Below are 14,131 nucleotides of genomic sequence, written 5' to 3' on the forward strand. Positions count from 1 at the left end.
GTGTATGTGTGTGTGTAACTCCATTGTGTTTTTTATTCCTCTTCTGTTACTATTTGTATTTTTAAACCCTGCGTTGTTGGGAAGAGCTCGTAAGCAAAGCATTTTACAGTTGTATTCGGCGCAGTGGTGGATTTAGGCATGTGCAGCCGGGCGTGGCATGGGGGCGACATGGGCAGCCGGGCGCGGCATGGGGGGCGACATGGGCAGCCGGGCGCGGCATGGGGCGCCCGCACAAAAAAATGTTTAGAATGGTGACATTTGCACGATCGGTTTTCTATCGCTCATTTGCACGTCACGTCAATGATATCATGTCACCGTGTGGGACTGTGGGTCAATTAACCTTGTCGGAGTGGGCGCCCTGATTCTAGTTTGTGAGCTAGGCAGGCTGTAGCCTGGGAAGGTCTCCCACTCAGAAGTACGAAATGGGGCGGGGGGCGGAGGTAGGTTGACCTCAGGTCTCCCCACTGGAAGCCCGAGGTAGGGGGAGCGGGGGAATCTATCAAATAGTGCACCTCTAACTTTGTACAGTACTAATGAAATTAGTTGTGCAATTTAGTTTGTGTTTCTTGTTTGAAGTGCAATAGTGTACTAATCAGGACCTCTTCTTTATAACTGTGTTATTCTATTTGTGTATTTGTGTGATGTAGGATTTGTGCAATTTAGTTGTGTGTGTGTGTTTGTTGTTAGCAATAGGGTAATAGTTTAATAATTTGATTCTATTTTTTATTTGTATTTATATACTACAATTTGTTTCTATTTGTCTTTGTTACTTCTTTTTGATATCTATACAGCTTTAAATGGTTTAATGATTTATTTGTGTTGTTCCAAATGTCTGAATAAAAATGACAGTTAGTACAGAATGGTGCTTTTTTTGTTGTTGTTGGGGGGCTGCTGAAGGGGGGGTTCGCCATACAAGCTCGAATCGCCACTGATTCGCATGTGACAAATAAGATTTGATTAGATTTTCACTGTTTAGAAATGATGACGGATAATCGTGAATAATGAGTGAGAAAGGTACAGTTGCACAAAGTTCATGCCCCCAAAACACACTAACCTCTGGACATGACCAATAGCAGGGGAGGGCAGCAAAGTGTTTGGTGGGGGTGTAATGACATTTATGCCTCTAACCTTCTCACTCATCATTATTTATGATTCTTTCATGACTATCTGTAATCATGGTAACATCCACATTCATGTAGAAGTGTTCAGAAACACATTATATTCTTATTTACAATAAAAGTGACTCCAAAATGACACAATACATTATTTACCATTCATTTCTATGGGACACAACCAAAACAAACTGCAAATACATCCACCCAGTTTGTAAAGTCATAAGCTTGGTGTAGTCATTGCATGCTAGGAATATGGGACCAAAGACTAGGGGGGTTGCAGGTTTTCCTACTTACAAAGCATGTAGAGGTCTGTCATTTTTTTTAATCATAGGTACACTTCAACTGTGAGAGACGGAATCTAAAACAAAAATCCAGAAAATCACATTGTATGATTTTCAGGGCCACCCTGACAGACCGGTGGGACACTGTGTTGGTGAGCGATGGAGGATGTGGGGTATCCAATGAGCTTCTAACACCCATAGCTGTTGTCTTTAGGGGGAACAGGTGGCAGAGTGGATCCTGAACCATGCCAGGGCCAACGAGTGCCAGGACGTGCCTCGGTTCAAAAAGGAGATCTCTCAATGGGGAAGGTCCAAGTGGTTGAGTTGTTATCCAGAGTCTTTGGATTGGTCACCCACACGGTAAATTTGACTGGTCCTGGATTGAGAAGGTCTAGTTTCAAAACTACAAACATTTTCTGTAACATCAACAATAGTCATATCTAGATATTTTGCACATGGACTTAATTTACTGAATGTACAGCACAGGAGGTTGGTGGCACCTTGATTGGGGAGGACGGGCTCATGGTAATGGCTGGAGCGGAATAGGTGGAATTGTATCAAACATATGGTTTCCATGGGTTTGATGCCATTCCATTTGCTCCGTTCCAGACATTATTATGAGCCATCCTCCCTTCAGCAGCCTCCATTGATGTACAGTATGTGAGTTTGCTACCAAGACTGAAGTTGGAGAGTAACTTTGCGTCATTGTGTAAGCCATCATGGTGCTGGAGGGGCTGGGGAGGCCTCTGGACCCAAACGTAGACATTCTGGAGCTGCCCAAGCCCCTGCTGCTCAAGAATGTCCGACTCTCCTCACAACACACACATATCACTACATCTGCCATAGGCTGTGTTTGATAGCATCACTGACTGACCCGACTGACTTATCTAAACATCATAAATATTTAAGGTGCAAGGTGATTTGTAAAACAGTCAGAAGAATTGATGCTCTCAAACACTATCACCGATGCCTCATATTTAGGGTCTAGAGTTCTTCTTGACCTTGTAAGGGCACAGAGTAAGTCCTGGTCAGGTGGTTGGTAAAAACTCCTGGCCTTCTGCATGTTACATTAGTGAATGACTCAACGTATACGTTGTTGTAATGTACCTTTTACCTGTGAAATGCTGACAAACAGCATTTATACTTGAAGGTGCATGTGATTTGCCTGTGTTTTAAAACTGACTGACAGTTGTGCTTACACCATCTGTAAACACTGCAGAGTATTTTCCCTTAATTAAAATAGAAGTGAGTTTTAACATATATCTGATTCAGTGACAATCCTTAGAATATTATTTTATACTATTCTAGTAATCTCAGGGTATTGTTCGGATCATCTTTCAGCGTGCAATTAGAATAATGCAATGTCATGCAGTTAGAATAATGTGAGTATTAGAATGTAATAAGGTGTGTCAAGTCAACTGACCTCAGCATTCTGAGTGATAACAACACATTGCCATTTTGAAGTTTTTTTTGTTGTCATCTTTTTACACTCGCTAGTGAATATATATTTTATATGCATGTCTCAAGGCTGGTTTGAAAATGCATCAAAATCTCAGCTTTTGTCTCTTATCCTCAATACACAAGTTACAATATTAGTAGTATTTAGTGAAAACTGCTGTGAACTGTCAAAGACCACATCAAGACTCCATTAATTTACAATTTTATTAAATCTGTCAATGAAAAACACAGAAAAGAGACGCGATTCTGTCGATGTCAGGAAGAACAGTCAGCATGGCTGAGAGTGAGATCAGGAGCTTTTGGTGCAAAAAAAATCATAATTTACTATTATTGCAAAAATGTTTGATCAATTTCATCACCGTCACAAGTCCAAATAGAGCAGCACTGTTCATGTAAGAGGGGAGGAAGAGGTGACAACTGAGTAAAAAATAACTAATCAGATCAATTACAGTAATAATAATATAACAATAATAATTACAAAAGAAATAACATCTCTAAGACAGACAAACACAATCACCTCAACAGGACGAGATTCGGTCACTTTCACAACAACCAGATCATTTTTGTATCTTTTTTTTTCTTCTTTAAATTAATTAAATATTTTAAAAAATATCTCACCATTTACTTATACTCATTTTTATTTTATTGCGAAAAATAGGCAACTGGACTAATTGTGATGAGTGTGAGAGAGAGAGAGAAGTGGAGTGGAACGTAGAAGCATTGGCACTGAGAGGCGCTGCAGTGTGCAGGAATGCAGTACCCTCATCAGCCACAGGGTGGCACAGTTTGATATTCTGGTGGCCTCCAGAATGGCTCAGCCTCTCGCCACTGTCTGCTCTGGAGGACAGATCCATGTCCATGTGACAGCCTCTTTTAGGAATGATGCATGTGTTTTTTTTTTCTTCATTTCTGTAAGTCGGTCTTATCTCCAGAGCCGGATCTCAGAGTTATGTACAAAGATATATCCCTGAACAACATCTACAAAGACAAGTGCAACCTCCATTTGACTAACCCCTTCTGGAGAAGCTAAGGATCAAGTTTGAGGGTTTCCTGTGAAGGTTACAGGGGGGAATAATCATATCTGGTAAACGTGCCACGCCACAGGGACTCATAAGGATTGTTCTTGTTTTAAGGATAAAGAGGAAAAGAGGTCAGGAATGGTGTGACTGAATCAGGAATGTCAAAGGGAGGGAGGATTCGAAAAAGGAAAAAATGGACTTTGGATAACCTCACACGGGGCACCAAAAAGGTGACTCCTTTCACTTTTGAAATAAAAAGACAGGAAGAAAACTAAAACAAACAAACCAATGAAATGTACAACTCTTAAGTAACATCCGTCCATCATTACCATCATCACACCTTCCTGTCAATCAGCCTCTCCGTACACTTCACTCCTTTACCCGACAGTTAAACTCTTTACAGATCAAGCAGTCCGGCTCATTGAGCATCAGTCTTTAGGATCTTTGTTTGTTCCGTGCCCTGTCTGTCTGTATGTCTGTCTGTGTGGTAGCAGTTCAGTTCTGGGGCACCCTGGTGGCTGGTGGCTGGGGATGGGACTGGAGCTGTGTTGTTGGCTGGGTGGCTAGGGGGGCTGAACAGGGCAGGGGACTGGGTCTTTGGGGGGGATGTAAACAGTTCAACAACACTGCTTCAGTCCTGGGCAGGGGGGGGCACAGTACTCCTACAGAGTGAGGGAGGGGGGCAGGGGCTGGAGAGGGATGAGAGGAGTAATGTGAAGGGCCGACTCCTAATTTGGAAGTCTTGTTGCGCCTTTGTAGGAGAGGGACGTACATACACTTGCCTGTTGCACCTACAGAATGTGCAGTGCAGACCCAGATTAATAACACACACACACACACACACATACACACACTTCTGCCTCAGCAGGTTTAGGCCGTGCTGTTGTAAGGTCAGGCAGATGGAGCTATCACACAGTCAGCATTCTGATAGAGGTGCTCATTGACTTCCAATAGGAAACCCAGAGTGGAGGACAGGTCTAGGTTCAGGATAAGACTGGTCAGGACATTGCAGAGAACCCATTCATATGAGCCGGTTAGTTTCTGTTCAGACTGCATGGCCTTTCTAAGTAGGAGATGTCTTGGAAGACACAGTCCTGACCATGGCTGCTCCCCATGTTGTGCAGGGATCTCTGTCCTACCTGTCTATAATCGTGGAAGTTTAACTCCGTCCAACTCCATTCCTGGGCCGCTCTATTCCTCCTGTGAGGGGTTGTATGGGACTTATGGGGAGGACCGCAGAGGAGCAGCTTTTCTCTATCTGGTCTATGACAACCTTGTGGTTTCTACCTGCTGAGGCTCTGCGGGTGTCTGTTTTACATGTGTGCATGCCTATGTGTGTGTGTGTGTGTGTGTGGGGGGGGGCTCAGGGCGAGGCAGGGCAGGGCAGGACCAAGAAAGTCTCCCATTTCCCTCTCCTCCTCCCCCCTCTCCCCCCAGTCTTGAGTGCCTAGCTTTGAGCAGTGTGTGGAGGCTGCCACTAGGGGGAGGGGGGGGGGGGGGGGCTGGTGCCGCTACGAGTTGAGCCAGGGGTGGCTGAGGCAGTCCCCAGCCGAGGCCCTCTTTTCGGGGACCATCTCCAGCATGGGCAGCAGGAAGTGGGTGAAGTGGCCGGCATCCTCAGGGGCCCAGCCGTACTTCTCCACCAACACATCAAACAGGGACCAGGGCTTCAGCTTGGTGATGTGCCTCAGCTCACCTACAGGGGGAGGTAGAGAGAGAGAGAGAAATAGAGAGAGAGAAAGGAAGAGTAATTAGTTAAAGAGCTATGATTTGTAAAGACTAACCATGAGAGAGAAAGAGTGAGAGAGCAAGAAAGAGAGAGAGAGAAGCGAGAGAGATTAAGAGAGGGACAGAGAAGAGAGAGTAGAACCCGGGCTGCATCTCAATACTCCACAGTGGCATCCTTCCCATGTCTCTTTGCTTTCATCTACACTGAATTGGTGGAAGCAAGGCTTCCTCACATCGCTTTCACTGTAATTATTCTCATTATTTAACATTACTTACAGTGTACCATAGATGAAGGAAAGGACACAAGCTGAAGACTATTGAGACACGGCCCAAGAAAGGCAAATCAAGGGCCTGGAGTAGCGAGCGACTGAGTCCGTCAGAACACATTAAGACCATAGAGAGATAAAAGGAGAATGAATTAAGACATCCTTTTACACCAGACGAGACCTTTGATAGAGCGAGGGAGAGAGAGAGAGAGAGACAGAGAACATCAAAGAAAAGGAGCTGTAATCAGAATATTAGAGCCCCATGACTGGAACATGAGAGAAGCAGGCTAGCAGCAGGGTAAGCATACCGTTTCTAAAGACACAGACACTTACCAAGGAGAGACACAGAGGTAACACACATAGATTGGTAGACAGGCCGTAGACTCGTAGAGGATAGGACTCAGAGCTCAGTCAAGTGGCTCAAATCAAATCTTGTTTGTCACATGCTTCGTAAACAACAGGCGTACACTTAACAGTGAAATGCTTACTTCCCAACAACGCAGAGAGAAAAATAGAAAAATAATACAAAGATAATAACATGAGGAATAAATACACCATGAGTAATGATAACTTGGCTATATACACGGGGGGGGGGGGGGGGTACCAGAACCGAGTTGATGAGCAGGAGTACAAGGTAATTAAGGTAGATATGTACAGGTAGGGATAAAGTTACTATGCTAATACTGGTGAAACTAGCAAGATATTTATAACCAAAGCTTGAAAGCGCACATTTTCTGATGGATGTACTGTTTGTATTTCTAGGTGGACACACTACTCGAATACTACCGACGACTAGCTTTGTTACATGTACTAAAACTTAGAGATAAATACTGTATTCCTGTCTGCCTCGTTGGGGTAGTACCTCGTCATGACGTTACCTTTCTTGGAGAAAAACTCTCGGCTGTACCTCCCGGCGGCGACCACTTTGCGTGGAACCTTCCCCAGAAGCTCCGTGATCAGAGCGATGTGATCTGAACCCCGGCCGCCACAGCCCACACCACAAGAGAACAGGCACGGCATTACAGCATGCACACACACACACACACACACACACACACACACACACTGGAGGGATGGATGGACACACTGCTACCTGGAGACACCACATTGATAGACGGACAGACTGACTGACGGGACAGTAAGTCTCTCCAGAAGGTACTGGAGAGGGCTATGACTAAATATGTGAAATAAAGCAAACAGACATATTGTTCCTGCTTCAAGTGCGGTCTTGAATAGCTGTGCACACCAGAGGAGGCTGGTGGGAGGAGCTATAGGAGGATGGGCTCATTGTAATGGCTGGAATGGAATCATGGAATGCTATCAAACACTCCGTTCCATTGATTCCATTCCAGCCATTACAACGAGCCCGTCCTCCTATAGCTCCTACCACCAGCCTCCTCTGGTGCACACCAATGGTGTCTTGGCAGCCAGGCAACTTGCTGCAAAACCCCTTATTGCTTATACAATTCCCATTCCACTGTGTCTATATTCATGTCTGTCTGTCTGTCTGAGTCACTGTGTGTGCTCGGGTGTCTGTGTGTCTCCGTCCCACCAGAACTTTCCCTGGTGCTACCTCTTCGGTTGAAGAACTCCCGGGAATATTTTCCAGAGAGCGCAAAGTGCCGTGGAATAACGCCCAGCAGCTCAATGATGTGGGCTATATGGTCTACAGAGGAGAGAGGGAGAAAGGAGGAAGGAGGGGGAGGAAGAGGAGAGAGGGAGCAAGGAGGAAGGGGAACAGGGAAAGGAGGAGAAGGAGAGAGGGAGAATAGGGTGAAAAGATAAAGGAGAGCGGAAAAGGAGGACAAGGAACCGGGGGATTGAGATGACGAGAGGGAAGGAAGCAAATAAGGAAGTAAGGAAGGAAGGAAGAAGGAAGGAAGGAAAGAGGAAAAGGAGAACAAGAAAGTAGGACAAGTAAGGAAGGCAGAGGTGGGAAGAGGAGGAAAGAGTGAAAGAGGGAGAGACAGAGAGCTCAGTGTTAGTGACCCCACACCAGAGGTGGTGAGATGGAGTAGAGAGTGCCGTGGGTTTGGAGTAGAGAGACATGCATCTATTATCTTTGAATCTGAGAGACTCATCCCCAAATATGGTGGCTCTCATTGTCGTCAATGAAGATATCATGGCAGTATCTGTCCGTACATATGGACTACATGCCATTCATGTCGATAGTATGGTGAATTATCGTTCAAGTCCCTTTTGGTGAAGTATGTGGTGGTGTAATATTGTTAGAATGGTATTTATGGAGTCAAATGTGGATAGCTGGACATGAGGTCAACAAGAGGGTTGAGGTGACAGTGTGCAGGAGGTCAACTGGACTAGGGCTTCGTGATGGACAGCATGGGGGCGGGTGGGGAGTAGGGGCCAGGAGTGAGCCGGTATAGAGGATGAGCGGGATAGGGAGGTGTAGGGAGTGTGGATGTGAATACGAGGATAGGGAGCTGTAGGGAGTGTGGATGTGAATACGGGGATAGGGAGGTGTAGGGAGTGTGGATGTGAATACGAGGATAGGGCGTGACAAGGCGGGATGAGTCAGGTCAGGTATAGATGTAGATTCGGGGATAGGTTGAGTGAGGGTAAAGATGTAGAAGGTGAGGATAGAGAGAGAGACACTAGTGGATAGGAAAACTAGAGGGGGCTATACTAAAATCTGTTGTGACATCTTTAACCCGTTCAAGAATGTTCTACTTTGAGCCCGTTGCAATACAAAGTATTTCAAATGTAGCCGTTATACTATCTCCAATCTGCTAGTACTACAAGGTATTACCATCGTACTAAGTGCTATCACTTAATTCAGTTGAGCAAATCTCAAAACGACAGATCAACAACAGCTGTAACTACACGGTTACTCAGTCTAAACACCTTCAAAATCAATGGTAACAACAGCAAATATTAAAACAGCTGAATCCTCTACCACTGTAATCATGCGTAGATCAATAAAGTGCAGTATTATGCCGTATTAGGTTTAGTATGAGTCTGAACCATTCGGAAACGCATGATGTATGTAGAGACTGACCCTCATCCCGGGAGTAGTCCTCTCCAGAGTGGGGCTCAAACAGGTAGTCTCCTGTAGCCAGCTCAAACGCCTGCAGGACACACATAGGACAGGATCATCCATCAGCACTGTGTTTGTTTGAGTGTGTGTGTGTGTGTGTGTGTGTGTGTCTGTGTGTGTGTGTGTGTCTGTCTGTGTGTGTGTGTGTGTCTTTGTGTGTGTCTCTGTGTGTGTGTGTGTGTGTGTGTGTGTGTTTCTGTCTGTGTGTGTGTGTGTCTGTGTGTGTGTGTTGCTGTCTGCGTGTGTGTGTCTGTGTGTGTGTGTGTGTCTGTGTGTGTGTGTCTGTGTGTGTGTCTGTGTGTGTGTGTTTCTGTCTGTGTGTGTGTGTCTGTGTGTGTGTGTGTCTGTGTGTGTGTGTCTGTGTGTGTGTGTTGCTGTCTGTGTGTGTGTGTCTGTGTGTGTGTGTGTGTGTCTGTGTGTGTGTGTGTGTGTCTCTGTGTGTGTGTGTGTGTGTGTGTGTGTGTGTGTGTGTGTGTGTGTGTGTGTGTGTGCTCACCATGCAGGCGGTGCTCCAAATGTCAGCAGGAGTGCTGTAGCCAGCTCCTATCAGGACCTCTATGGAGCGGTACTGTCTGGTCTGGATGTCCTCTGTGAAGTGCTTGTGCTGGGAAAGAGAAAGGAGAGGAAGGAGATAGTTTAACGACTACTGTTTATAATGCTAATGACTTTATTGTAAAACACCACAGGCACGCACGCACGCGCGCACACACACACACACAGACAGACACACACACGTCTTACCACCCAGCAGGCGTTGCCCAGGTCAGCTATCTTGACTCGGAGTGTGTCAGCGTTGCGGGGGTCCAGGGGATTGACCAGGAGGTCTGCTGCTTTGGCCTTGGCTAGAACCACATCATCTAGTTTAGATAAACGGGTTAATGTTGTCGAGAAGGACAGGCAGATTATGTACAGCAAATGTGTGTCTCTGTGACTCCATGTACTGTACCTGCACATCTGTGTTGTTCATACATGTGTGCGAAAGAGAGTGAACGAGAGAGAGAGAGAGAAAGGGAGAAACGCCTCACCTTTAGGCATGTCCCCAGTGCTAGACAACGACACAGTACGGCTGCGGTCAGCAGTGGGGCTGTGAGGGGAGGTCGCGCCCCCCGGTTGACCAGCTCCGCCCCCTGTGACGGGGATTCCCGGGTCGGGGTCCAGCGGCAACTCAGGGAAGCGTGGCGCCGTGCCCCTGTGGCGCTGCGCCCCGTTGGTCAGGCCTGGTGTAACCACCTCGCCGTTGAAGAGCTCATAGAAGGAGCTGAGGGAGCTTTGGTCCCTGTCCGTGCAGCTGAACTCTGACTCCACCAGGGGGCAGTGCAGATGGATGGGGGAGGAGGTAGGGACTGGATGGTTGGCTCTGGGACCTCTCTCCCTCTCCCTCTCCTCACCCCCCAGTAGGACGTGGCCGTTGGTTTTGTGGGTGTTGTTGTTCTGGCCCGTGGCGGTGGAGGTGGAGTTGCTGAGGTCGTCAGCGCCCGTCTCTGTTTCATCGGCGTCATCGTCTTCTTCCTCATCATCATCATCATCATCATCGTCGTCATCGTCGTCGTCGTCCTCTTCCTCTTTGTCCGTTTCCTGCTCCTTGGTCTCCTCACCCTTCTCCTCCTCCTCTGTTCTCAACTCCTTCTCCTCTTTCTCTAGCGCTGGTGGCGGCTCGGCCGGAGCTGTAATTAAGTCCTCTTCATCCTCTTCGTCATCTTCCCCATCCTCCTCCTCTTCCTCCTTCTCTTCCTTTACGGCCTCTTTCCAATCCTCCTTCTCGTCCTCCTCCTCCTCGGCCTGGCCCTCTGGATTGGCTGTGTTGCCATCCCCAGGTGTGGTGGGAGTGGGTGTGGGGGTCTGTGTCTCTGTCTCTGGAGCAGGGCTGGGGGTGGGCTCCCCCTCCTGCTCTGCTGCTGCCTCTGGCATGGGGGGAACCTCTGACTGCTCCTGGGGTAGGGCAGCACCTGAAAGGCGGAGGGGGAGATAAAGAGTGGAGGAGTGAAAAAGAGAAAAGGGAGAGAGAGGAGAAAGAAAGAGGGAGAAAGAGAGAGCGAGATTGAGCTTCGGTTAGACTGTAGTTGTTTATGAATCAGCCTGGCATTGCTCCTCTCTAGAAGACCTAGTGTGAAAGGTTGGAGGCGGGCCCATCCTCCTCCAGTTCTCATTCACTCCCATTCCACACAGCTCTGAGTCACACACACTACTGAATGCGTGAATAACCAACACATTGAGGGAATGTCCACCACCACCACACTGATTGACAGTCAAACCACATCAACTCACAGGTGTGATTGGTTAGCCTGGTAGGCCTCTCCCTCTCCGCCTCTCCTTCCTCCTCCTCGTCTCCATCCTCTTCATCGTCATCATCGTCGTCATCGCTCTCACCCAGTGCGACGGCGGGCCCCAGTGCCGCGTTGCGGGGTGCGTGTTTTGGGGAGTGGGTCAACCCCTCACCTTCGGGGCCCTCTGTGGCCCTCTGTTTCTCAGCCTCTTTCTCCAGGGCCTCGATCTCCAGCATGCGTCTCTCCAACAGCTCGGTCTGACGCTTCTGCTTCTTCTTCAGCTTCTTCTTCTTGTTCTTCGAGATCTTCCCCACCTAGAGGAGAGGAGAGAGGAAGAGGACAGGAGGGGTCTATTACAGTTAGTGACACACTGGCCCATTTGTTGAGCGACTGCAATTAGTTTGAAAAAACATTGGACAGCATAATCAGTTTTTTTCCTCTGTTTATGAGGTGAATACAAAACGTTGGGCCACTCACCGGTTTGACCTGTGGTGCTGTGCTGACTGTTGGGGATGAAACAAGAGTCATACAAAGTCAGAGTCTGGAGAAAGTTCAACTTCAAACAGATCATCCCTCGCACACTCTTGTGTAATATGTACCCCCTGAATAAGACCTCATATCTTTTAGACCCTGTTAAAGACTTCAAATGAAAAATCAAGTCAAACGGTATTAGTCACATATTAGTCACACACACCTTACAGTGAAATGCTTACTTACGAGCCCTTAACCAACAGTGCAGTTTCAAAAAATACAGATGAGAATAAGAGATAAAAGTAACAAGTAATTAAAGAGCAGCAGTAAAAAATAACAATATATACAGGGGGGTGTCGGTACAGAGTCGATGTGCGGGGGCACCGGTTAGTTGAGGTTGTATGTACATGTAGGTAGAGTTAATTAAAGTGACTATGCATAGATGACAACCGAGAGTGGCAGTGGTGTGGAGAGGGGGGTGGGGCAATGCAAATCGATCTGGGTAGCAATTCGACTAGATGTTCAGGAGTCTTGAAGTTGTTTAGAAGCCTCTTGGATCTAGACTTAGTGCTCCGGTACCGCTTGCCGTGCGGAAGCAGAGAGGACAGTCTATGACTAGGGTGGCTGGAGTCTTTGACAATTTTTAGGGCCTTCCTCTGACACCGCCTGGTGTTGAGTTCCTGGATGGCAGGAAGCTTGGCCCTGGTGATGTACTGAGCCATACACACTACCCTCTGTAGTAACTTGCGGTCGGAGGCCGAGCAGTTGCCGTACCAGGCAGTGATGCAACCAGTCAGGATGTTCTCGATGGTGCAGCTGTAGAACCTTTTGAGGATCTGAAGACCCATGACAAATCTTTTCAGTCTCCTGAGGGGGAAAAGGCATTGTCATGCCCTCTTCACGACTGTCTTGGTGTGCTTGGACCATGTTAGTTTGTTGGTGATGTGGACACCAAGGAACTTGAAGCTCTCAACCTGCTCCACTGCAGCCCCGTCGATGAGAATGCATACCCAATCCTTGGGTGAACTGTGTGAGTTGAAAGGAGGATGTATTCACAGTAATTCCAGACGGCTTTATTCCCTTGTCCTAGATCCATAGTAATCAACCTTTTCTCCATGTGTTACACAATGCCCACATACAACCCTCATCATTCCCACCTGACTCATAGGTGTGTGTGGAGTCTGAAGATGTGTCAGTCACAGGAGGCTGCTGAGGGGAGGACGGCTCATAATAATGTCTGGAACGGAGCCAGTGGAATGGCATCAACCACCTGGAAACCACGTGTTTGATGTATTTGATACAATTTCACTTATACCTCTCCAGCCATTACCACGAGCCCGTCCTCCCCAATTAAGGTGCCACCAACCTCCTGTGGTGTCCACCGGTGTATGGAACACTTAGAGATTTGAGATTTGTGAAGAAAAGTAAGGCATGGAATTAAGGCTAATTAGAGCTGTCAAATTTCGAGGGATACTATTGGATGAGTTGAGTGTCCAGCCGTGTGATGTCGACACTACTTGACCCCTGGCTCTGCTAAACAAACAGTACATTTTGAAGCGGATGTTGAAGGAACATCAGGCCTAAGACAATAGGGGAATGTGAGTGGAAGCAAAGAGTGAGCTGGCTAAATAAAAAAAAAACGCTTAACAACTCCGCTTCCCACCCTGTCCTCCTCTCTCTCCTTGCTAAAGGCACATTTCCGTAATCACTAGCAGCTAGCTTTTAGCGGAGCCGCGACCTCTCAAGCAACCTCTCTGCCAAGATGGCTGGCAAGATGAAGCAACAAACTAAGGGACCGCCGAACTGATTGATTCGTCCGATTGATGAATAAATTCATTAATGCTGTGACAGATATACTGATACACATCAGGGTACTGCTGATCAGAAGCAATACTTACTACTATACTGCAAACTACTGAAACTGTGAGACAGATACTTCCCGATACTAGCAATATACAGTGCCTTGCGAAAGTATTCGGCCCCCTTGAACTTTGCAACCTTTTGCCACATTTCAGGCTTCAAACATAAAGATATAAAACTGTATTTTTTTGTGAAGAATCAACAACAAGTGGGACACAATCATGAAGTGGAACGACATTTATTGGATATTTCAAACTTTTTTAACAAATCAAAAACTGAAAAATTGGGCGTGCAAAATTATTAAGCCCCTTTACTTTCAGTGCAGCAAACTCTCTCCAGAAGTTCAGTGAGGATCTCTGAATGATCCAATGTTGACCTAAATGACTAATGATGATAAATACAATCTCTACACGGCTTTAGGGAAGAACACCCACAAGTCATTCAATTCACTATTCACTGTTTAACTCCCAAAACACTTCAGTCTGAAATGAGGACGAGGCTACAATATAACTAACTATTTGGCAGTGGTGTAAAGTACTTAAGTAAAAAATACTTTAAAGTACTACTTAAGTAGGTATCTGTTTTGGATATCTGTACTTTACACTCCATACATT

General features: G+C 46.7%; 1 protein-coding gene across 15 annotated transcripts in view; it reads right to left on the reverse strand.

The window, feature by feature from the left end:
* Positions 1 to 3,044: 3,044 nt before the first annotated feature.
* LOC110493507 (SRSF protein kinase 2) overlaps positions 3,045 to 14,131 on the reverse strand; it is a 71,746-nt gene continuing 60,659 nt past the window's right edge. For 3 of the 15 annotated variants that reach the window (XM_036952726.2, XM_036952731.2, XM_090204299.1), the window contains 9 exons: positions 11,664 to 11,689; positions 11,188 to 11,500; positions 9,948 to 10,868; positions 9,664 to 9,779; positions 9,419 to 9,526; positions 8,884 to 8,953; positions 7,441 to 7,533; positions 6,746 to 6,838; positions 3,045 to 5,569 (listed from right to left, as the gene is read on the reverse strand). In XM_036952726.2, coding sequence (XP_036808621.2) covers positions 5,385 to 5,569; positions 6,746 to 6,838; positions 7,441 to 7,533; positions 8,884 to 8,953; positions 9,419 to 9,526; positions 9,664 to 9,779; positions 9,948 to 10,868; positions 11,188 to 11,500; positions 11,664 to 11,689 — 1,925 coding nt within the window. In that variant the 3' untranslated portion in view covers positions 3,045 to 5,384. Of the gene's footprint in view, positions 5,570 to 6,534; positions 6,839 to 7,440; positions 7,534 to 8,883; positions 8,954 to 9,418; positions 9,527 to 9,663; positions 9,780 to 9,947; positions 10,869 to 11,187; positions 11,501 to 11,663; positions 11,690 to 14,131 lie in introns of those variants that run through there. The other 12 variants (XM_036952742.2, XM_090204324.1, XM_090204316.1 and 9 more) reach the window with 6 other exon arrangements.

This window comes from Oncorhynchus mykiss, chromosome 2, assembly GCF_057628025.1.
Source record: "Oncorhynchus mykiss isolate SJ-2025 chromosome 2, ASM5762802v1, whole genome shotgun sequence".
Taxonomy (NCBI): Eukaryota; Metazoa; Chordata; class Actinopteri; order Salmoniformes; family Salmonidae; genus Oncorhynchus; species Oncorhynchus mykiss.